Source organism: Lagopus leucura, unplaced genomic scaffold (assembly GCF_019238085.1).
Source record: "Lagopus leucura isolate 7727_CA_CO unplaced genomic scaffold, USGS_WTPT01 210-7_obj-0_obj, whole genome shotgun sequence".
Classification (NCBI taxonomy): Eukaryota; Metazoa; Chordata; class Aves; order Galliformes; family Phasianidae; genus Lagopus; species Lagopus leucura.
Window position 1 is genome coordinate 1 of NW_024963246.1, and position 24,515 is coordinate 24,515.

The following is a 24,515-nucleotide window of genomic DNA, read 5'->3' on the forward strand; positions in this document are numbered from 1 at the left end:
TCTTCTCCAAGCTCAACAAGCCCAGTTCCCTCAACCTTTCCTCACAGGAGAGCTGCTCCAGCCCTCTGCTCATCTTGTTGCCCTCCTCTGTCTTTCTTGTACATGGGGAATCTCCCTTGAGGAATTTACATTCTTAGGCTGCAATTGATTGTACAACCTCCCAAATGCTGACAGGTCTTTGAAATAAGCAAAAGCACCACACAGGCTCAGTACAGAGCACTCCTCATTCACAAAAGCTCCATTTCAGGTCATGTGCATTCAGAGCACCTGAGGAAAGAAAAACCAAACACCGAGTGACAACCCATGATGGAATCAATGAGAGGAGGCCAAGAAGAAAAACTTAAGTCCCAGTATAAAGCTTCCAGTAGAGTTGCTCTCATTTATATCAAGAATCCTTTGGATAACCATGGGCCAGGGAAGTGCCATGCAAACATGTGCTGAAACACAGCAAGAAATTCCCTACCTCAGTGTCATCTTCCTTCTTCCTTTTGTTGACAGAGACTCCGCCTTCATCATCTTCATCCTCCTCCTCCTCTTCTTCAATAATGCCCTCCACGATGGCTTTAGGACCTTCAGGACTTGCAGCTCCTTCACACCTGTGAAAACAAAACCAAAAACTGATTCCCTTTCCAAAACCAGAAAGTTGCTGAGCTAAAAGCAGTCAGCTACTTCTCAAACACGGGATAGGAAAAATTCCCCCCCCCAAGTTTAAAAGCAGCTGTAGATGAAAGCAGCATATGCATCCCAGTGCAAACAGGTACTTAAAAGAGGCAGGAATGATCAAACAAGCAACAACAGCTCTTCTTAGCAACGTATGTGGAGACCTTTGTAAAGGTTTCAGATACACCAAGGATCAGAGCAGCACAAGCAGATCATGTTGGCCCCCCCAAACTCACCTGGGACCACTCCTGAAATGCAGAATTAAACCATTTCTAAAATGCCAGAAGGCAAACCCAATTTAGGCCAACATTTCTGAAGAGACATTAGACAAGCCCTTATGGCCTCAATGTGGGCAGAAAGGAAGGCAAAACAAAGAGCACACAATCAGCAGTGGTTAGTTTATAATTTCTTTTAAATGCAGCTCTTTGTGGATTCTGCCCTACTGAAATTCTGGGCAGGTTTTCTCCAGGTGCCACAACTACAATTCAGCTGTGGGTATCAGCAGTGATCAAACGAAAAGAAATCTCTTTCCTAGAAGCAATTTCCACGTTCAGGAGTATTTATGCTCTGCAGTGAAGGTATTTGTAAAACAGATTTTAAGAACTTAAAATTAAAACCAATTAAAACCACACAAAACAACCTACTGTTTGACTTGACCGACCATAGAAACTCTAGCAGATTCCAGATTTCTTATTTGTCCACTTTTTACACTAGAGGAAAAAGGAAGAAAGGCAGATTACTAAGTGACTGGTGACTAGCAGACCTAGAAACAGAAGCAAAACCAGATGATTTTACCCAAACCACCTGTGCTCAGGAGTCATTCAGAATGAGTCACAGACCATCTGCCAGCTAACAGTGATGGCTGGTGATTCAGGTAACTATGAATCTAAAAGACACATAGGAGAAATGCTGGTGGGGAATTGGAGCAGCTCTTGGATGATCCTTCTCCAGCACCAAGCCAACTCCCAGGAAATTAATGATCTTTGTAAGCTCTCTTGTCCCATCAAATCAGCCAAGGAATTGCTGACAGAACCACTGAATGGTTGAGGCTGGAAGAGACCTCTGGGGATCACCTGGTGGCTCTCTGCTGGACTCTCTCCAGTATGTCCTAATCTCTCTCATACTGGAGTTGCCCAGACCCAGATCAGCATCCCAGATGTGGCCTCACCAAGGCTGAAGAGAGGGGAAGGTTCACCTCTCCTGAACTGCTGCTGACACTTGGCCTAACGCAGCATCTTAGTGACCAGGGCTCATGCTCCACCTGCTGTCCACCAGGACCTTTCCTGCACTCTTTCCAGCTGGGTGCCCCCAGCTCAGCCTCCTCCCCAGAGGCAGGGTTCTGCATTTCTTGCTAAACCTCAGGAGGTTCCTTTCAGCCACCTCTCAGCCTGTCCAGGTCCCTGTGGATGGCAGCACAGCCCTCTGGTGAATCAGCCACTCCCCCAGCACTGCACAGCTGGGGATGGGAGAACCAAAGGAAGAATCTGACAAAGTTTGCTTCCTTCAGGATTCAAGCTAAAAAAGCCAAGTGATTTTGTAGATTACATAAACCCACACATTACCTCCACTCAATTGCATTCTCAAGTGACTTGAATGTTTTGGGACGACTCCTTAAGAAGTTCTGCATGCTGTTCAGTGCATCCATGGCTGTACCTAGCAAGAAATGTTTTAATGTGATGACATCTGATGTAATTATTACCATGTTTGCCTACACAGAATTGGCTACCAGGGAACACCTTCAGAGAAAGCTGGGGTTCAGATTGGATTTAATGCAATTAAGGAAAATACAACTTAGCACACCTAAGCCTCCTACCTACTCCCACATTAGAAAATTAACAAGTAGGACATCAGAAAAAGCAGCAGCCACTCATCAACCATGCAGTATATATATAAAAAAGCCCCCTCCTTGAGAACAAGAAAGTGTTGCAGCCAAATTCTGAGAACAACAGCAACCACAGATCCCACCCAGCAGAATCCAAAGGAGACCCACTAGAAGGACTATTTCACACAGGTAACTGCTGCTAGGAGAATATAACTGGCACATATTGAAGAAATGGCTAAACTTTGTGTGTTCAGGAATTTAGGGGATAAGAATAAAAAGATGAGCTCGAAAGAAAGAACCACATCCAAGCACACACAGCCTTACCTTCCACAACATCTATCATGCACAGACCCAGTAAACTCGGCACCAGGTTTGCAACTGCTGTGTGCACTGCAATGGCACCCCCCATGCTGTGCCCAATCAGCATGATAGGGGGAGGAAGGTCTCCATACAAAGCTTCAACCACGTTTCCAACGTCTCTGCCAAAAGAAGGTGGTGAAAGAATGGTCAGCATCTCTACCTTGATGTATTTCTGAAGGAAAAAATACAGACCCAAGACAGCTGCCTGGCTCCAAATCCTCTCTTACCTAACTCACACACCACTGGGACAAGTCTGTTGTAGTATCACTGTGCAGCTCGACATAGGCAATCATTTAAAGCTGATACTTTCCTGAACAAGCATGCTATTTTTCCTTTTTATAAACAGAAAGGGCTTTATTTATTTTCTTTTTCATTTCCAAAGAGAATCTTTCAGATTGGCAACAGTTGGTAGGAGTTTTAAATGGAAGGTGAGAAAAGCCTTGCATTCTTTTGCTGTGGAAGCATAGGCTAAAAAAATTCACAGCTTTAAAAGGAGAAACCTTTTGCAGTTAAATAGAGAAAAGTAGCCAAGCTCCATGGATGGAGGCAAAGATAAACAACACTGAACACAAGCAAAGGTTCAGACTCTCACTGGAGTACAGATAGCACAAGGCAAGCAGAGATTTCCCCTTCTCTTCCATAGGGCACCTGCTTTAAGCTGAAGCTGTTACTGCTGTATATGAATGCTGGCTGCCACAACTCACCAAAAAAATCCAAATAGCAGCATGGCTAAAGACCAAAGCTAATTGAGGAGCACAGTACTTTAAGGTAGCCTCAGAGGTGCCAAAATGGGCTTTCCTTTCAAAGAACACAAGAGCAAGCTTGCACCTAGTAAACTGTAAGTCAAAAGAAAGGCTGACTGCTCTGTCAAGGAGAACAAAACCAGAGCATTTAATAAAAGATTCAAACCATAATGTAAAGCTCCCACTTAAAGGCTAACAAGGAATAAACTTTAAGCTCACTTCTAAGAGGACAGAGAAGTTTAGAAACAAAAGGCAACTTGTTTTCCTCCACGTAGTGCTGCTGCAGATGTAAAAAATCCCAGTTATTTCGTACAGCACCTCCTTAGGACAGTGATGTACCAGGATCTGACAAGCTGTAAGCAGCAGCAAGAAGGAATACAATGGAAGTCAGAACGCATTTCACACATGGCCTCCCCACAACAAATCCAGTAGATTTGTTCATAGGAAGGTTACAAAGTCCTTCCTGGTTTAATTGTAGTCATAGGAAAGACACTCTTTGTACTCAATGTAGACATAACAAGATTTGCTTAGTAGGAACTGCTTGCTTTTCTGCAGCTTGTGAAGAAGGGGATTTGCAACCCAAAGCAGGTCAGGACAGTCTGTAAAAGCAACCTGATTATGTGAAGCACATTGGGGAGATGCCTCCAGTTCAATCATAGGATGATAGCATGGCCTGGGTTGCAAAGGAGCACAGTGCTCATCCAGCTCCAAGCCCTGCTGTGTGCAGGTCACCAACCAGCAGCCCAGGCTGCCCAGAGCCACATCCAGCCTGGCCTTGAATGCCTGCAGGGATGGGGCATCCACAACTCCCAAGGCAGATACACTCTGACTGCTCAAAAGCAGGAGAACCACCACCAAACCGGTGACTTCAAGCTAAAATGCTTACATCAGTCAAGCCTGAGGAAGGCTTTTTCCCTTCTATTAGGATATCTCCAGTGTTACTGAGCATTGCAGGTTTAAAGTGCTCCCTGCAGTGAAGCTGCTGATCTGTAAAGTGGCTTTACAACTAAGGGGAGACCTAAAGAATGAGTGCACTGTGAAATACAACTCAGCTGGCAGAGGTATAATTCTAAATATTAAATACATAATTCTAAAGAAATTTTAAAGCTGTCCCAAAACAGAAGGAAAAGAAGCGAAAGCTACCAGAATTATGTGAAATGAAACCACCTTCCAGTTCCCTTGAATGAAGGTTGAGTATCCTCCAACATTTACTGTTTAATCAAGGAAAGAAAATAGGTATGTGGAAGTGATGGGGAGCACATAAGCTTCCTTACTTTGACATTGTCTCCGCAGACAAATCTTCAGGATTCCTAACTTTTGTTTCTCCTGAAAGAACAAAACAAGTTCCTGTAAGCTGAAAACCTTCAGAGCTCTGAGGATGTGGAGCAGAAACGTACAAAGCTTTCTGGCACAGTTAGAAAAGACTCCATTTCAGTTATCATGAACAATTAAAGAACCCAGAATTAACCAGAAACTCTTGGTACTTTGTCACATTATGGCTTAGGGGCAGGAACAGTCATGGGAGTGTTTCCATATTAACAGTGTACCTTACAACTGAACAACACACTTTATTTTGAATGGTAAAAACCTCCTTTAGGTTATGAAAATATAGAGGAGGGGTTGCTGCCAACATGCAGGAAGAAGGAAGCCCACCATCACCCTGCACAAAGGCACAGGGAGCTGAGGGTGCTCATATATGGGGTTACACCACTTCACCCATCCCTGCTACTGAATGAAAAAAACAAGGATGCCTTCAGGATAATTTCCCAGTCGTTTTGGGAAGGATTCATTACCATCTCCTTTAAAAGGGAAGTCAGCAATGTGCTTGTGTGTTATTTAAACTCCTGTATTTATTGTACTTACCGTGGCCTCGGAGATCTAAAGCCACAATCCTGCACTGAATCCTGCTGATGATTGCAGACTGCAAGGAAAAAGACAACGTGATTTGCAAAGTGCCACATCTCACCTGCAAAAGGATCAGCATCATCAAGCACAGAGTGGAACAGCAGCAAGGACTGGCATGGTGGGGCAGAACCTCCGCTCCCAACAGCTGAGCCTGCAGCTCCCACAAAGAACAGCCCACATGAGCTGCCCTCATTTGAGCAGAGCTCAAGGATGGAATCCTTCCCACCATTGTTCACATCATCTCTGAGAAGAACACGTGTTTTATTGTGCTTTAAGACACCTTGTGTTTCCTAGGAAAGCAAACTCAAGTCCTGTAGCAGTTGAGATGCTGAAGCAATCAATGCTCCCCTTTCCCAAGCCACACGTGTTCCAAAATTAGCCCCAGCTACACAGCAGCCATGAAGATGAAGCAGCTGCCTTGCAGCACTTCTTCACTTGGATCTTACAGAATGGAATTTCACAGTAAGGTTGGAATGTACAAAATTGATCAGTTCAAAGATGTTGGAGGGGAACAAGAGAGGAATCTTTTTAAAGCAAGGCAATGATGACTCTATTTGTTGCTGACAGCTCCATTTGCATAAGTTATTTCAGGCATCGCAGTGATTAAACAGCCTTCTTTGTTGGAAGGAAGAATTTTGTGTTAAAGAATCATTGATTATTTAAATATCAGCCCTGGAGCAATGGGAGAATTTGTTGAGGGACTGTTAATACAACCACCCACATAAGGGGCAGATCTGAAAGGCAACCAGGCCTCCCGTTTGGTTGTTCAGCTCTTCAACTCCTAAATGAGTGCAGTAGTGCAATTCAAACAGCCACAAGTTCGTATTTCAGACCCCAAAACTCACCCCAAAGCCTCAATCTGCAAGCTGCTTATGCTCCTAAGCAATGACTTAACTCAGCAGATGAGATGCCTTCTGCTAAAGATCAAACCATTGTCATCAGAGAGTGAGGAAAGAGGATCACCAACATGACATGACAGAATGGGAAGCTGTCCAGCAACCCTAAGTTGTATGCAAACAGAAATATTTTGGGCAAGAGAAGCACAAGCAGATCAGCCAGGAATTTGCCAGGCCAGTAAGCAAAAGAAGAAAGCAGCACTCTGGCTCTGCAGGCTATTCTTCTATTTATAGGTTAGGGCACTCAGAGCCTCCCAGCTTGAGATTTTCATGTTTGGTTGTTCTTCTGGGTGTGAATTTTATAAATATATATAATGATATATAATAAAATATATGTTTGTGTAGTACTTTAAGTTTAATACCTGGCTTAATTGCTTAGGACAGACATTATTTTCAACACACCCACAGGAAATAATTTAATACCAGCTGCATAAAGGCACAGCTAATTATTGCACCCACTTCCTTCCCCAAAAGCACAGTCAGATTTGTGCTTCTCACCTAGGGAAACCTATGTTACCTTCATCAGCCAGCAGTAACACCAAAAGCCCCAAAAGCACAGTGTTATAATGGCAGTCACTCCCCTAAATCCAACAAGCTTGAGGTTTTAAGTGTGAAAATGGTTTGCTACTGAAAATAAGAATTCTAGAGAGGGTGATGGCATCTTGTAGGAAGATGATCAGCAAAATGTGGCTTCATACATCTGCCTCTGGTTAAAGGCAATGGCCTTCAATCCAACTTGTCCAAGGCTCTTGGAAACTGTGACCAAAACCAATCACTTGACCATCTTGGCAACCAATGATCTACATTGATAAGGACAGGATTTAGTAAGAAAGAGGTTGAAGACAAAGTTTCAGCAGTTTCTGAAGTTTCTGCACCAGTCTCTGGCTCAGCTACAGCTGCAGACATAGATGAACTAAGCTAGGTGTCCAACTGCCATTCTGTACCAAAATTGCAGCCCACTTAGGAGGCATTTATAGAGGCATTGAGTCTCTATAGAGGCACTGAGTCTTATGAGGAGTGGCTGAGGGAGCTGGGATTGTTCAGTCTGGAGAAGAGGAGGCTCAGGGGAGACCTCACTGCACTCTACAACTTCCTGAAGGGAGGTTATGGTGCAAAAGGGTCTGGCCTCTTCTCCCAGGCAAACAGTAGGACCCGAGGAAACGGCCAGAAGTTATACCAGAGGAGGTTTAGGTTGGATATTAGGAGCAACTTCTTCTCTCAAAGGGTGGTGAGGCACTGGAATGGCTGCCCAGGGAGGTGGTGGAGTCGCCATCCCTGGTGGTGTTCAAGAGGCACCTGGATGAGGAGCTACAAGAGATGCTTTAGTACCTTGTGGTACTGATAGGAATGGGAGGGGGGTTGGACTGGATGATCCTGCAGGTCATTTCCAACCTTGTGATTCTATGATTCTATGATTTTTTGGATGTCTTGTCATAGCACACAGTGGTTTACCCATGGGTTACACCATAAGGATTATGCAGTAGTAGCAGCCACCTTGGGAATTCAAGAGCAGTTGGTATTAACTCTTGCAAAGAGCTCATCCTTGTTACATGCCTGACGTAACAGTAGGCACAGAAGAGATACTGGATATGAGGAAAACGTTCTTCTCTGTAAGACTGGTGATGCACAGGCTGCCCAGGGAGGTGGTGGAGTCACACTGTTCCTGGAACTGCACCAGAACCATGGAGATGTGGCCATGATTCAGCAGGATGGGTTGTGGTCAGACTCAAGGATCCTAGGTCTTTTCCAACCTCCGTGATTCTATCATTCTGACATCCCAAATAGAAATAACAGATACTTTGAGATTTTACTTTACCTGCAATCCTTTCAATTCTCTTCCCTGGCTCTGGTTTTGTTGTTTTTTGCTCATATTTTTTTTTTTCCTAAACAAAGGAACAGGTTTAGGGATGGCACTTTGGTTCCATCAGCTCATGTGCTTGCTCCTGTTGCTACAACCTCTGTCCGTGTTTCAGAGAGCAGCAAACGAGATTCCTTGAACAGGATCTCAACCATGCAAAGTAAGAGTGTTGTGATGAGATACGAGTGTTGAAAATTGGAAAGCAGCCTTCCAAAAATAAAAATCCCAGAAAAACCCCATGGGAACACTGTGATAGATTTACCTTAACGCTTCATTAAAACATGCAAGTTATGTGGAAGTTTGGGATGCTGCTGGAAATTAGTGGCCTAGATGATACACCTTTGCATACATTGCCTAATATATATCCTTAGATGACTTGAGTCAGGTGCATAGCAGATCATAACACTGTTTTCTGCATTAATTTTCCCCCCTTTTAACACAACTGAATGGTTAGCAGCCCTCCATGCTTACAGGACTACATTTGCCTAAGTGTCTATCTCTATAAATCAGTTTACTTACAGTAAATACAGCCCAGGAAAGAGCAGAATGGCCTCCACCATGTAACAGCAGCAAGACAGGTCCCTCCAATCCGCTTTTGTAAATTCGAAAAGTGTACGGACAGTTAAGGACACTTCATGGTTAGATTTGAGATTCTGCAATCACAGTTGTTTTGTTTCTATGCTTGAATTCTCAAGGCCTCCTTTCTGCCTCTGTGCAATGGGTTTTTGCAGCATAACCAGGACAGAACTGAGCTTGTTTTAAATTTCAGAGCTCTTTTCCTGTTGTGCAGGACTTCCCCTCCTCTGCAACCTACACATCTCATGCTTAAACCTTTTCTCCCCCTTCTGCAACAACAAAGAGGAAAAACAAGCCTTACTAATAGGAGCTACGAAGCATGTAATTTTAATGTGGAGTATTTTCCATTACATTTAAGATGAAAAGTCAGGCAAGCCAGAACACAAGATGTTTTAGGGCAACACAGCTACTCTCTGGCATATACATCCATAAAGAAGCTTCACAGTACCCACCTTACCATGACCTGCCAGAAGGAAGCAGCAGCTTCTGTTAAAGGTCACAGGGTAACACAATAAATCCTAAAGAACAGATGTGCTTGAACTGAAGGTGCCCATGTCCACCACCTATCCAAACAGGTCCATTACCCTTCGAACTACTTATAAAGCCTCAGGGGTGTGTGTGATGCTTCACAAGGAATGCAGACATGGTGCACATCACAAAGAATTCATAGCTGGAATTGGACAAGCAGACTTAATGAGAACATGAAATAACGAATGGGTGAGTAAAACAACAAGAAGAAAATGTTTCACATTTGAGAGCATCACATGCTGTTGGCAAAGGAGAAGTGACGTGTTATAGGGGTTGGAATAGTTTGGAAATTAGGTTTTCTTAATGGATAGACCAAAGTAGGATGTGTATGCTTAGAAATTATAAAACTACTTAAACTATAGGGTTTGTGTTACTTAAATAAAGATAGAACAATCTTCACTTTGCAAAAAGAAGTCCTGGAAGTACCTCTTGTCCTTCTGTCAGAAGTACAGGCAGCTGCAGGACCCCTGGGAAGCCCTGTGTCCCACACTATTTTTCAGGGTGCTCCCAGTTAGCACACAGCTCTTGTTGGTGGGTGCAGGAAGCCTGTGAATGGGAAACCCAAAGCCAACTCATGGCCTTTGCCTCCTTTCCAGAGGTACCTACACAAGCTAAGCAGTGGGACCAGGTGAACCTCATGAGGTTCAGCAAAACCAAGTGCAAGGTCTTGCATCTGGGTTGAGGCAACTCTTTGCACCAATACAAGCTGGGGGATGAAAGGATTGAGCACAGTCGTGTCAAAAAAGACTTGGGGTATAGTGGATGGAAGCTGGACATGAGCCAGCACTGTGCCCTCACAGCCCAGAAGGCCAACTGCATCCTGGGCTGCATCTAAAGCAGCACAGCCAGCAAGGTGAGGGAGTGATCCTGTCTCTCTGCTCTGTGCTGTGAGGCCTCACCTGGAGCACTGCAACCAGATGTGGAGTCCTCAGTGCTGGAGAGACATGGAGCTGTTGGAGAGCATCCAGAGGAGGGCCACAAAAATGATCCAGGGATGGAACAGCTCTCCTATGGGGACAGGCTGAAAGCTGGGGCTGTGCAGATGGAGAACAGAAGGGAAGGCTGCAAGTTGAGCTGAGAGCAGCCTGTCAGTGTCTAAAGGGGAGCAACAGGAAAGAAAGGGACAGGCTCCTGAGCAGGGTCTGTTGGCAGAACAAGGGGAAATGGCTTCAAGCTCCACAACAGGAGATTTAGGTTGGATGTAAGGAAAAAGTCTGTTACAGTGAGGGTGGTGAGCACTGAACAGGCTGCCCAGAGATGTGCTGGATGCTCCATCCCTGGAGACTTTGCAGGTGAGGCTGGATCAGGCCCTGGGCAACCCAACCTAGTTGTGGTGTCCCTGTGCAGTGCAGGAGAGTTAGGCTAGATGGCCTTCACAGGTCCCTTCCAACTCTTAAGGATTGTATGATTCAAACTGAGCACATCAAGGAGGATTACAGCCACCAGCTGGATTAGTCCATAACAGAAAGACTTACAAAAAGGAGTCAGCTTAAAGAGAAGTATAAAAGTACTACAAACATTTGGAAAAGGAGCATGGATCTTGGAGAGCAATAACTAAAAACTAGATTGACATTGCTGGACATCTCCTTGCTGGCACCACCACATCTATGTGGACCAGGGAGAGAAGTTTCCCTGTCTGCACATCAAATTGAGGTGCAACAAATAGCAACCCACTCTCCCTGGGGACGCATGTATCTTTGGATGGATGTACAGGAACAGAACCTACAAGTTTACTTGCAGAAGGGTCTTTGGAAATCTGTAGGCATTAACTTTGTTTGAGAGTTGAGACTCATGTATTGTACTGCTGATACTGAATCTGAATGTACAGTTTAATGATTTCCAGTTAACTGTCTTAATAAAACTTAATACAAATCAATAAACATAACTCCTGATACAGTTTCAACTATGTGAACTAAGGAGTTCTTTGCCTGCAAAATGCCTTACAGAGCAGTTGGAAGTACTTACTGAAATCACTGATTACTGCTGCAAAAGAATCAATCCCATGAACCTGCCTTGCTATGTGTCTTGGAATGCTTTGATTGCTGATCCATACAAACAGGGGGGAAAAAAAACAGAAGGTGAGATGAGAAAAAATACTTGAAAAGCTGAAAGGAACCCCAATAAACTCAGACACGTAATGCTGCCAAAGTCACTGAGAACAGAAGAGCCTTAATCTGAATAAAAGGATATATCCTTGCCAGTTTCATTTTCCACCACGACATCCTCCATAGACTCAAAGTACTGGCTCCAGAGCACTGGGGAGAAGTCACGTTTTCTTCCAGGGCTGAAAGAAAAAACAACTCCATAGTTAAGAGGTATTATAATGAGTCTTCTGTTGCAATTGGCATACATTGAGGAGAATATACCAGTGTTACACAGCAATTTGGGACTGGAATGATATGCAAGTGAAATTCCCTTACAAGATCATGGATTTTGAAGTCAGTGAGGAAATGTCTTTTTTAATCATGGCTCCTATTGAGGAGATCAGAAGAATGAACGTGAAGACTAATGGAGACAGAATGAGAATACTTCATCACAAAGCAATACCAAGGAAGACCAAGCAATAGCAATTAAGACTACACACACCAACATCGAGGGAAAAGTAAAAAGGAGCAGGGCAAATATTTAAAGATCCCACCACAGAACCATCTCTCAATTTGCAACAGCTACAGATCAAGCCCTGCGAAAGTCAGCAGCCGTCTGACTGCATGAAATGGTTCTTCTCTAGTCCTGATGGGAGCAATATGGTGCTGACGTGACTGGGAGAGCAGGAAGCCATCCAAAATATGACTCAGCCCATGAATCATTGTCAAAAAAAAAAAGGGAATGCCCTTCTCAGAAGTCACCTTGACACCACAGCTTTGAAATGTAAAGTGTCAGCTATGCCACAGGATGCTACCAATCTAGCATGGGATCTAAGAATGAAGCATCTTATTAAAAGTCAAATTAGTACTTGTTGGGAGACTTGGGAACTCGCTGGGAACTTTCCCACAAACTCCCTCAAATTTTAGAAGAAATATCATTCAGAGTCAAACTGTCCTAAAAAAGCAGGATCTGTAAAAACCATAGAATGATAGAATGGCCTGGGTTGCAAAGGAGCACAGTGCTCATCCAGCTCCAAGCCCTGCTGTGTGCAGGTCGCCAACCAGCAGCCCAGGCTGCCCACAGCCACATCCAGCCTGGCCTTGAATGCCTGCAGGGATGGATGGGGCATCCACAGCCTCCTTGGGCAACCTGTGCCACTGCCTCACCACCCTCTGCCTCCAAAACTTCCTCCTCACATCCAACCCAAACCTCCCCTGGCTCACTTTCAAGCCATTCCCCTTGTCCTGTCACCACCCACCCTCACACACAGCCGTTCCCCTCCTGTTCATCCGCTCCCTTCAAGCACTGAAGGCCACCATCAGGTCTCCCTGCAGCCTTCTCTTCTCCAAGCTGAGAAAAACTTTAAGTTAAGGACCATAATGACAAGACTGCACATCAGATGCTGATAAGACTTCCTTGGAAGAATGGGCTTCCAGGCTTCAGCAGACACTTATTCCCAGGTTAATCACAAAATAACCCAAGTTGGAGGGACCCAAAAGGATCACCAAGTCCAATACTATATAATTACATTAACTTATGGTGGGGTGTGTTGTCATTTTCCAACCTTAATGACCTATAACTATGACTGTAAGCCATGACTAGGACTTGCAATGGTGAGATCTGGGGACCATGGCTACTAAAACAAAGCCTGGGTCTCCCAATAACACACTTCCAAAACGCAGATCACAATCTTTATTCCTCACACAGAGACTCAACCTCTCTTTATAACCAAGACTAATTTCTGCCACAGTTTGTTGACAAGTACATCACAAAACACAGCAACAAACGAACGATGCCTCAAATTAGCAGCGCCGATTTCAGGCTTTCAGGTTGGAGATGCAACTCCCCTAAATGAATTATTGGGTGAACACAGAAGATGCGTTCTGTGGACATTACACAACCCAGGACTCTCAAAGGTGCCCAGCTGATGAGCCAATTTATTCTTTGCTTCCATTAAAGGTGCAGCTGTGCCCTCTCCTTGTACCCCCAGCACTAAAGAAAGGCTCTGCAATAAGAATTTTCCCAATGACTCAGTGGATGTGAAATCTGTTTCCTCAGCTCAGTGAATATACCCATTTGCTAAGGCTAAAAGAGTAGTGCTTAATTTTGGCAGTGACATAATCAAGCTAGATTCAAGCCCAGTACACAGGATGAGTAACAGTGCACCATTTTAACAGCCTTTCTGCATTGAAGCTCTTCTGGGGGAGGCAATCAGCACACAATATGGAAATCAGGCTTGGGTGTGGGGGTGAAAGACCTTCACAGAATAAAATCTCTTCTATTGAAGGAAGCTTCCCCTGAATTCTTGGCTTCCTAAAGAAAGAGAAATGAGCACACAAAGCACCTTTTCAGTTCTGTAAAAATACAACTATTTCCCCATGATATTTCTAGAATAAGAAACATAAAACAACCACCCCCTGAATATTCAAAATTCACTTCTGGGGGTTTCCAGACTTTGGTATTCTTCTTGTCAAACTTCAGTTCAATAAGAGATGTCACACACATACACATGTAAACTCAGAAAATCTCTTCTACTGCCTCAGTTTAATCTCCTTCCAAAACAATAACTAATGATAAACTTTATAAGCAAAGACTTGGTATGAAACGCAGTCAACTCAGATGATTGATACGAGCTTCAAGGTTGGATAGTAGAGAAAGATTCTCCTCCCAACAGCAATAATGCACTGGCACAGCTGCCACCAGGGAGGTGGGGGAGTCACAGCCCCTGGGGGTGGTGAGGAACCACGGAGGAGTGGCACTGAAGGACGGGGTCAGTGGGCACGGTGGTGGTGGGGGCCTTGAGGACCTTGGAGTTCTTTTCCAACCTTAACGATTCAGTGATTCTAAGGTACCTGAGTTCCAATGGTTTATCATGGAGGACCATAAGAACTGGTGTGATGAGAGAAGGTAAAGCTCCATCCATGCCGTAACGTGGCAGCAAGAGTGCTCTGGAAAGGTTTAAGGAGGGAGCAGGGTATGACATGCCTCCAAATTTTCACCCATCTCCAGAGGCCGCATCCTCAGCACTGTGCTGCACTCACGGAGGACAGATCCCATGAGTTTGGCACATAAAATTCCAGTCACTTCCAGCCAGATCTACTTCCACAGCACCTGTGACAACAGTGCCACAAGTTCATTAGGCTTTCAGCACAAAAGCAGTACTTTGTTTGCTTTTAATCCCACGCTATGAGTGTCTTTGCCTGTTCACTACAGTATTAATGACTGTACAAACCCCTATCACATTTTTCCTGTTTGACTGCGTGCTTTTCCAGCTGAGAGGCTTGCTTTATTCATTTCCCCCTTGCCTGGATGCCACCCCAGCCCCCATCAAGCTCTCTGGACCATTTCTGCTTCTTGCTGGAGATGGAGCAAACAGCCCACAGCTTGGATAATTTCCCATCTCCTGTTTTTCTATAGCAGTTAACAACAACAAGTTTCATCACCCTTGAAAAATCCCACATTTCGGTGCAGTCAGACTTCCCTACAGCACATTATTGCTGGTTTAAGATCTGACTGTCCTCAATAATTCGATGTGATGGGCAGATATCCTTATCCAGGTGGCTATGCTCCTTCCAGTGTGATCCATACGTCTGGTTAACAGCAGGAAGTCCCTGTACCCTTCCCTCTATTGTAAGATGAGAAAGTTTGCAAGTGTTAGTTCCTAGGCTGAACATGAAGAATTCCCAAAGCAAGTCTCATTTGGCCAACAGCAAAACACCCCCAGGTTTGCAGAGTAACACACAGGAACTCCATTTACACAGAAACGAAGGGTGTCACCTCCATTTCTGAGGGACGAAGAACAAAGCTGCACAGGGAGGTGGTGGAGTCTCCTTCTCTGGAGATGTTCAAGACCTGCCTGGATGCCTGCCTGTGCGACCTGCTGTAGGGAACCTGCTTTGGCAGGGGGGTTGGACTCGATGATCTCTGGAGGTCCCTTCCAACCCCTACAATTCTGTGAAAGCACAGACCTAACCAGGTGAAGTCCCACACCTGGGAACAAAGAAACTGCATTAACAGGGGCAGATGGTTCTGCAAAGCACCATCTCAGGAAACCTCAGGGATAACCTTCAATCTGGAGCACAGACCATATTATTACTGCACAAGACATGCACGCCAGCATGCCTGGAATAACATACCTGTGGTTGGAATCAATCACTGAGGACAAAATTGAAGAGGATTCCAAGAAATATACAACTAAGATTGGAAAACAGAGCATACAGTAAAAGCCTTATCTGGTTAAACACTATGCCAGGAGTGATGCAGGGCAGAGGACTGGAGAAAGAAGGTAAATCACTTTATTTCAATTACTCTTTAGCACATTTGTTCCCCACCTCTCTGAGATCAGATAACCTGGATGTCATTCTCATAACACTGATGTCATTTTCAGGCCTTTTAGGCTGACCTGATGCATGCATCTCCTCCTGGAACTAGCAAGCCTTCCAGTTACCAGGAGCACCAGCACAGCTGCTGTATGTAGGATCATAAAATCACAGAATCACTGAGGTTGGAAAAGACCCCTCAGATCCCCAAACCCAATCCCAATCCACCCCACTGTGCCCACTGACCACATCCTCAGTGTCACATCCCCACAGTTCTTGAACACTTCCAGAGAAGGCAACCCCAGCTCTTCCCTGGGCAGCCTGTGCCACTGCATCACTGCTCCTTCTGATTTGTCTGGGTAAAAAAAGCCTGAGCAAGGTAGAAAAACGAAACAGAGAAAACAAGGGCAGAAACAAGAGATTTGTTACCTCCAGCACCACGTGTGGCAGCCCAAGCCCAGTGCAAAGTCTACTGCTAAGCTTCTGTAAGGTCTATTGACCACCTCCTGCTAAAATGCTCATGCAGAAGGCAGTCAGGTGCTGACAGAAAGACAAGATCCATGAAGAACAACTCACAGGTTGTAGGAGCAACCCATGAAACCAGAGCCAAGCTGTTCCCTGGCACCATGTCACTCCACTTCTTGTCATATTGCTTGATTCAGTGTTATTAGCAAACGCTTCAAATTCCATTTAATAGCAGTTAACAGCTCCAGAGGAAGTGCTAGGAGTTGTGGGTCAGATATGAAATATCTGGGAACAACACAGACCAAAACTCTTATGTTTGTAGGCAGTGAAGAGGACCTGGGAGCTGAGAACTACTGTCACCTCTGATGTAACTACGTGCAGATTGCAATGTACACAAAATTCTTGCCTCCAATCCACACTGATGGGAAACACGAGGGACCTTCACTTTACTACTGAACCTGACAGAGGGCAAGAATAAGAGCACTGTTTTCCCATGAGACAGCTAGTGAATGCATCTGAAGTACACAAAGCAGCAAATAGCTACGAGAAACTGACTGTGATTTTGTTGTTTCTTGGAATTAATACCTTTCATCCATTATTTAGAGCTGCTTTTTTAGTGGTGCATCAATGCAAGCAAAACTAGAAGCAAGTCCAAGTAAAAGGCAGCTGTGATTTTGCCCCTTGATGTTGCAGAAGTGTTTTGTCGACCAAACATTTAAGCTGATGGGAATTAATTACTGCTTTTTGAAGCATCCAGCAGACCAAAACAGAAATGGATTCAGCACAATGAAGTCTGAAACTCAAAGCCAGCTGCTGTGTGAAGCTGGAGTTACAAAAGAACTTCTGGGCTCTCTCTAGAGCTCATCTCATCCCATTGTGCTGTTTGTCCCCTTCAGTGCATACTGGAAATGGATCCAAAAAGCAAGCCATCCCAGAGCAACCGGAGCCCAAATATGTCACCAAATTTCTCACCAATGAGTTGGGCTTTGCCTTCAGCTATTTCAAAAATAAACATAAAAAAATACTTGTATCAAGCAGAGAGAACCATTTTTAGAGATTCCTTTTCCTTAGAGATCATTTACAACTACGAAGGCAATTGCAAAACATCACATGCATGGATCATTATCTATAATCCTTGCATTGTACTTAAAACCTGAGCAAAGGAAATCAAATATAATCTATTTAAGAATTGCCATGGCTGACAAGAAGTATTTTAAATAAACTAATTAAATTGGCAAGAAAAGTATGTAAGGTGGAGGCAGAAAGTCTCTGCTCTCAAAGTCAGCTCTGTGAAAGGGGAGATGGCAGCAGGACGAGGGGAAATGGTTTGGAATTGAGGGAGGGCAGCTGGAGGTTGGATGTCAGGGGGAAGTTGTTTAGAGAGAGAGTGGTGAGGTGCTGGAACAGCTGCCCAGAGAGGCTGTGATGCCCCGTCCATCCCTGGAGGTGTTCAAGGCCAGGTTGGATGGGGCCCTGGGCAGCCTGGGCTGCTGTGAGATGGGGAGGTTGGTGGCCCTGCATTGGTGGGGGGTTGGAGCTTCGTGATCCTTGAGCTCCCTTCCAACCTGGGCCATTCTATGATGCTATGACAAGCTTACATTTGCTCCGTTATGCAGGCCCTTAAAAATGAACTTCAGGTTCTTCTTGCTGGTTTTCATGCACCACTTAGACCAAAGAGATGCAGACAAATTCAGGTTTGGATAAGACAGTTCTGTTGAGTTGAGCAATATGGGCAGAGAGCACTTAGAGGCAGGAGAGCACAGTGCCAGCAGGAAGGGTGCTGCTGGAAGAGCACACACGTGTCTGCAGATGAGCAGGCTGCAACTCAGAGGACAGAGGTGGCAGAAATCAGTGCAATGTGTTGTGAAATCCTACAGAATGCCAGCATACATCTTGTGCTACAAGAGCCCAGCGAAACTACGCTGCAGCAGCCATTTTAACCACGCAGTCCTGTGTTTTTGCTTCAATATTTATACCAGTGTTCTGTGCTAATCAAGGATTCAATATCCCTGCTGCTTCACTGCGCTGATTTGCATTTCCCCATGCATTGCTTTGCTGATACACTGCCAGAGGTGTGGAGGAGCCCACAGATGCACACACAGCTGAGATGCACAGAGCAGAGCGGAGCTGAGCTCAGCCCCAGGGACAAGCACAGCCACTTCTGGCCAGCTGAACTGCTTGAAGGAGACTTCTCAGTAAAGAAACACAAGGAAGTGATCGTAGTGCAATATGACAAGTCTGTTCTCACCTGTTTGGATGCAGTAACGGGTGATATTTTATTACAAGCAAAACATTCATAGAATGACAGAATGGCCTGGGTTGAAAAGGACCACAATAATCATCTAATTTCAACCCCCTGCTATCTGCAGGGTTGCCAACCACCAGACCAAGCTGCCCAAAGCCACATCCAGCCAGCCTCCAGGCACGGGGCATCCACAACATTAAACTCTTTGACAGAAAAGATGTAAGAAGGTATTTGGGCTGAGAATTCCTCTGTACTTGTGACAAAGGTTTCCTCACCAAGCTGATACCTGAAAACAATGCTTTGAAGGAAGCATCCTACCCTTGCAACTTGCCTTTATGCCAAGGATGGCTGACACCTGAGAAACCTCAGTGCTGCATTCAGGTCTTTTTTCCTACTTGCAGTCTCACTTACTGCACTCTCTTCTTTCAAGCACCCCATGCAGCCACATGAGCACGGCCTGCCTGGCTGATGAAAAAGATAGAATTAACACAAAAAACAAAATGTACCCAACATTCCAACGAGAGGAACAGTGCACAAGAAGCAAAGCATTTATTGGTAGAACAACCAGCTTGCCAGCACTGCTGGATATTGAGTTTAAATACATTCTAATTAATGGCCCTGCTTTCAAGTTAAGAAATTCATCAGTGCCCAGAAACAAAATAGATTTATAAATAAAAGATGATAGCAGAGCAAACAAATCTTTCTCTAATTTTAATTACTTTTGTTCCCTATAAGAGTTTGATTTTTAAAGGATCACTTCAGTAGAGCCTTCTAGATTTGCCAGTGCTGAAAGTCACACACTTGTCAAAGAATAGCTGATCACATCCTCCTTTGGTAGCTAAACCTCTTTTCAGCCAGAGGGTGGTGAGGCAGTGGCACAGGTTGCCCAAGGAGGCTGTGGATGCCCCATCCATCCCTGCAGGCATTCAAGGCCAGGCTGGATGTGGCTGTGGGCAGCCTGGGCTGCTGGTTGGCGACCTGCACACAGCAGGGCTTGGAGCTGGATGAGCGCTGTGCTCCTCTGCAACCCAGGCCGTTCTCTGATGATTCTATGAAAACGACCTGAGTAGAGCCATTAAAAACAAAGAAACAATCCACTGAGGTGTGCATTTGTGGATGATAACTTCATTCCTATACGTGAAATAATCCTTCCAGTCCACAGGTGTGTGAAAGAGTCCAATCAGTTTCCAGTTTTGGCCACTGCTGTCCAAAACCAACCATAACGTAGGATGAGATCAACAGGAGGGGAGAAGAAAAGGTGACAGGAGACAAAGCGCTGAGCCCACAGAGCAACCAGGGCTGCGTGACCACAGTGTGACTGTGACAGTGTATAAACTGTATATACTGCGTAGAGGAAATGGACCTGGGGGTATTGATTGATGCTCGGCTGAACATGAGCCCACAGTGTGCCCAGGTGGCCAAGAAGGCCAATGGCATCCTGGCTTGCATCAGAGACAGTGTTGCAAGCAGGAGCAGAGAGGTGATTGTTCCCCTGTATTCAGCACTGGTGAGGCTGCACCTCGAGTGCTGTGTCCAGTTTTGGGCCCCTCACTGCAAGAAAGATATTGAGGGCCTGGAACGTGTTCAAAGGAGGGCAACAAAGCTGGTGAGGGGTCTGGAACACAGGGCTGATGAGGAGAGGCTGAAGGAGCTGGGAATGTTCAGCCTGGAGAAGAGGAGCTCAGGGGAGACCTCATTGCTCTCTATAACTTCCTGAAGGGAGGTTGCAGTGAGCTGGGGGTCGGCCTCTGCTCTCGTGTCATCAGTGATAGGAGCAGGGGGAATGGTTTCAAGCTACGGCAGGGGAGATTCAGGCTGGACATGAGGAAGTATTACTGTTCAGAAAGGGTGGTCAGGCACTGCAATGGATGCCCAGGGAGGTGATGGAGGCACCGAGCCTGGGGGTGTTCAAGGAAAGGCTGGATGTTGTGTTGAGGGACGTGGTTTAGTGGGAGCTACTGGGAATAGGTGAACGGTTGGACTGGATGATCTTGAAGGTCTTTTCCAACCTTGGTGATTCTATGATTCTAACTGCATCCAGCTGCCACTGAGGGAAGGACATGTGAAGCTTTGATCCCCACCCACAACAACAGACTCTTCTGAAAGATTTTGAAAGGAAAAAAGAAAAGACTGACAGTGTTATAAAACAACAGAAGACCAACATCCCTCCACGGCCACTTCCCTCTATGACATGAAGCATTCAAAAACCTTCCAAAGATTGGAAAGATGGGAGGCATTACATAGCTTACAGCATTGTGACCAAGAAGCACTCTGCCAACACAAACATTACTCAACTGGAGAAATACCCCACAGATACCCATCATAAAATCAATTAGAATCAACCTTGCAGATGCTGAATTGAAATGCATTTTTTTATCCATCAAGGATGAGAGAAGCAAGAAGTATCACAGGCGCTGGATCTGCACCTCATTAAGTTTGGGCAGCCTTTAATTTCCTTATTTTCCTAATCAAGATTATCATGAGTGGATGTCCAGCAACAACACTGACATGGGAGATGCATCCCACAGCACAGCAGCCCTTTGCAGCCAATCCCCAGCAGACAGCACTGCCTCCATCACCCAACTGATTCCAGCAGAACGCAGCTCACCTGATGCTGCAGGAAATGGAGTCCTGCCTTTTATCACTACCACGGGGACAACTGCCTCCAGGAAACATCTGGCAGGAGCCAACACCAGCAGCAACACCAACTGCAAACTCATTTTCCTTCCCCTGGACCTGAACACCAACATTGGAAGTCTTTATGTTTATTAGCGAGCTATGAAGACTTCATTAAACAGGGGATTTGTTTACAGTGCCATCAGGTGTGCACTGCTTTATGGAAAGAATTAGCTTGCTGACAAAGTTTACAGTCCACAAAACTGCTCTGAAATACATTGAAACTTGGTTAGTCCCATTTTAAGTGGCATAATTAAATAGCCAGTATTAAATCTAGTTTCATATGTACCACATGTAACATTCTGCACACTCCTGTGTAATCCCAAGACTCTCACAACAGAGCTGAGTGAACTCATGCTTTACAACACAACATTCAGGACTGCTTCTTTCTAATTAATCCCTAAATGCCACCTTTTTGATTAGCCTCAAGGCCATGCCATTACTTACATACAGAGCTTAGCTTTTCCTTAATCCACACTAGAAGGAAAAAACATATTTCATGGAGATTTGTTAGAATTAGTTCAGATTGTAACTAAATCAACGGCACTGTATCCATTCAAATATACTGTTAAGAACACAGTGTAGAAGAAACATTTTAAAACTATGTTTTAAAGGAGAGAACTACCTGTCCTTTAGATGCCTTTCACGTCCATAAACACCCAAACATTTTATCTCAGTCTTTTACAGCTGCCGTTTCCATTATTTCTCTCAGTTATCTGATTTCATGCATCAAGGCAAAGGAGATCTCCTGTAGGAATTGTAGGATATTTTTAACCTCCAAATGGAGCACTCGATGCCATCAGGAGCTGTGCAGCACACATCTGGCCCTCCCAAGCTCTCACACAGAGGGCAGCATCCCTCAAAGGGTCAGCCTGTGGTCTTGTCACAGCCCAGATCTCTGTACGGAAATTCAGACACCACTTAAAAAGCATTTTTTTTCCAGGTTTAATCAACTGCTCCTGTTTCTGTTATTCTACTCCAATCTATGCTCCCCTGCCTTTTGCACGGGGCTGACAGACAGCAGCCTGAGCCCACGTTCTGGTGACTAACACCAGCTTCCTTCACTCCACAAAGCACCCTGCACCCCTTCTACCATAGCCAGGCACCTGCTAGGAGCACAAGCTTCTCCCTCACACCTTTGGTGATGAAGTTACTGGTATACTTCAATGCTCTCCTATTTGCAGCCCACTTTCTCCACCTGACCCCTCACTAAAGAACAAAGCTTCTGCTGAAGTTGTCCTCATCCAGTCAGTCTTTGTTAGTTCCCATCCACACAGCTTGATTCCAGTCCATCTTCTCTCATGCTTCCAAAAGATGTTCTCACTCTTGTTTAAGAGGTTTGACATCCCTTTACCCTGCGCTGTACAGTACTGGCCTATCCCAGATGAAATGCTGCCATCACTCAAAGCACAGCCTTAATCTCTTGGCAGAGTTCACCATTTTACAGCTTCATATAACCTTCTGCGATAAACAACATCCAAATAACATTTCAAAGCACTTTTCCCCCTCAGCCATGATTTCACTGACTTTGAGGTACCACCATGACATACATATCACAACACACAGACTCTCCCTTCAAACTAAAGGACTCAGAGAAGAGTGCCACCAACGGGATGTCCCAAGACACTTATTCTAACTGAATCACAGAAACATAAAATAGCTTGGGATGGAAGAGAACTCGAAGACCTGCTGTGGGCTGGGTGCTCCTCATCGGCTTAGGCAGCCCACAGCCCCATCCATTGCCTTGGGTACCTCCAGGGATGGGACACCCACAGTTCTAGACAGCAGCGTTAGGGCTTTGCTGCCCTCTGAGTAAAGAATTTCCTCCAAATATCTAATCTAAATCTCCCCCGTTGTTTCAGCTTGCCTGCCCTGCTGCTTTATCCCTGACGCTCACTGGATATGGGGATAAAAAAGTCTGAGGAAACTTTCCTAGTGACTCTCTCCTGAGAAAAGAGCTGAATTCTAGGCATGGGACAATGGTTTTAACCCAACAAAGGGGACATTTAGATTAGACGTAAGGAGGAAATCCTTTCCTCAGTGGGTGGTGCAGCCCTGATATTGCTGCCCAGAGATCTGGGTGCCCAACCCTGGCAGCGCCCAAGGCCATAGATGGGGCTGCAGGCAACTGGGCAGTAGGAGATGTCCCTGCCCATGGAGAGATTGGAGCTGGGGGGGGAGGGACTACGAGGGCTCTTACAATCCAACCGTTCCCTGATTCTCTATTTTCTACACCATTCACGGAGGCCCACCACACCACTCACCACGGCTGCCACCCCACACAGAAAGGCCCTCACACCCCAACCCCCATCCCCACCAGCCGCCACGTTCCTCCTTCCCCCACCCACCTCCCCCAGGCACAAAGTCCCCCCAGAAAATCTCCCTCTCCTGCAACCCCCCTATAACCCCCCCCCCCCCACGCCATAGAACACCTCTCAGCTGCAGTCAGCACGGAGAACCCCCCGAAACCTCCCTCCCCCCTTTCCCACAAGCACCCAACCCTCCCTAATGACGAAGGCCTCACTCTCTCCCCTCAGACTCCCACCACCCCCCTCCCTCACTTACCCCATGCGCATCTTCGAGCCGGACTGACCGCCACCCCCGGGCAAAGGAGGCCTCGTCGGAAGCCGACCCAGGTACAGCTGCTTCTCCAGAGCCGACATAACAACGAAAACGACGAACACGACGCAAAGCTTCGCACCGGCCCTCACCGAATGCCCGGGCCGCCACCAACCCCGCTCCGCTCCGCTCCGCTCCGCCCCACCGGAAGCGCCTCTCTACACACAGCGCCGCCGCGCGGCACCACGGGAAGCAAGGCGCCCCGAAGCTTTCTGGGAAACGTAGTCCGGGTTTCTAGGGGATTCAATTAGAAAGCGGTGCGTGATGGGAGTTGTAGTCCCGGAAGTGGGGTGAAGGCGGGAGATGCTCCCGCCGGAGCGGCCGTTGCCGGGCAGCGGCGCGGCCTGAGGGAAGCGCTGAGGTGAAACCATGCAGCAGAGGAGGCCGCGGGCCCCGGCCCCAGCTCCGGGGGTCAGCAGGCGGCGTAGAGGTGCGGGGTTGGGGGTGGGGGAAGGCTGGCAGAGCGCTGTAGCTCCGCTCCGTTCTCTGACATCGCTCCGTTCCGCAGCTCCCGGTGACATCCCTGCGTCCACCAGCCTGCCGCCTCTGGTAGAGGGCCCTCCGCGCTGCGTCCTCCGCTGCACCGTCGGCAGAATCGTGTGGACGGCCTCCAAAGCGCCCTCCGCCGCCGTCCTCGTCCGCCTGAGGTGGTGGGGTGAGACTTCGGACGGTACCGTGTTCCACCCCGCCTCAAAGCCGGGACAGGCGGCGGGCAGCAGCCGGTACGCCGTGCGGTGCGGGCCTCGGCAGCTCGCGGC

At 46.2% G+C, this 24,515-nt stretch overlaps 1 protein-coding gene across 1 annotated transcript; it reads right to left on the minus strand.

Moving 5' to 3' along the window:
* Nucleotides 1–370: 370 nt before the first annotated feature.
* Nucleotides 371–23,897, minus strand: LOC122191044 (protein phosphatase methylesterase 1-like). Its single transcript, XM_042891233.1, has 9 exons — nt 23,704–23,897; nt 11,539–11,632; nt 8,764–8,856; nt 5,449–5,506; nt 4,860–4,911; nt 2,807–2,961; nt 2,223–2,313; nt 1,305–1,370; nt 371–596 (listed from the first exon to the last, which is right to left on the minus strand). The coding sequence occupies exons 1-9, from the start codon at nt 23,799–23,801 to the stop codon at nt 386–388; spliced, it is 918 nt and encodes a 305-aa protein (XP_042747167.1). The 5' UTR covers nt 23,802–23,897; the 3' UTR covers nt 371–385.
* Nucleotides 23,898–24,515: the final 618 nt, after the last annotated feature.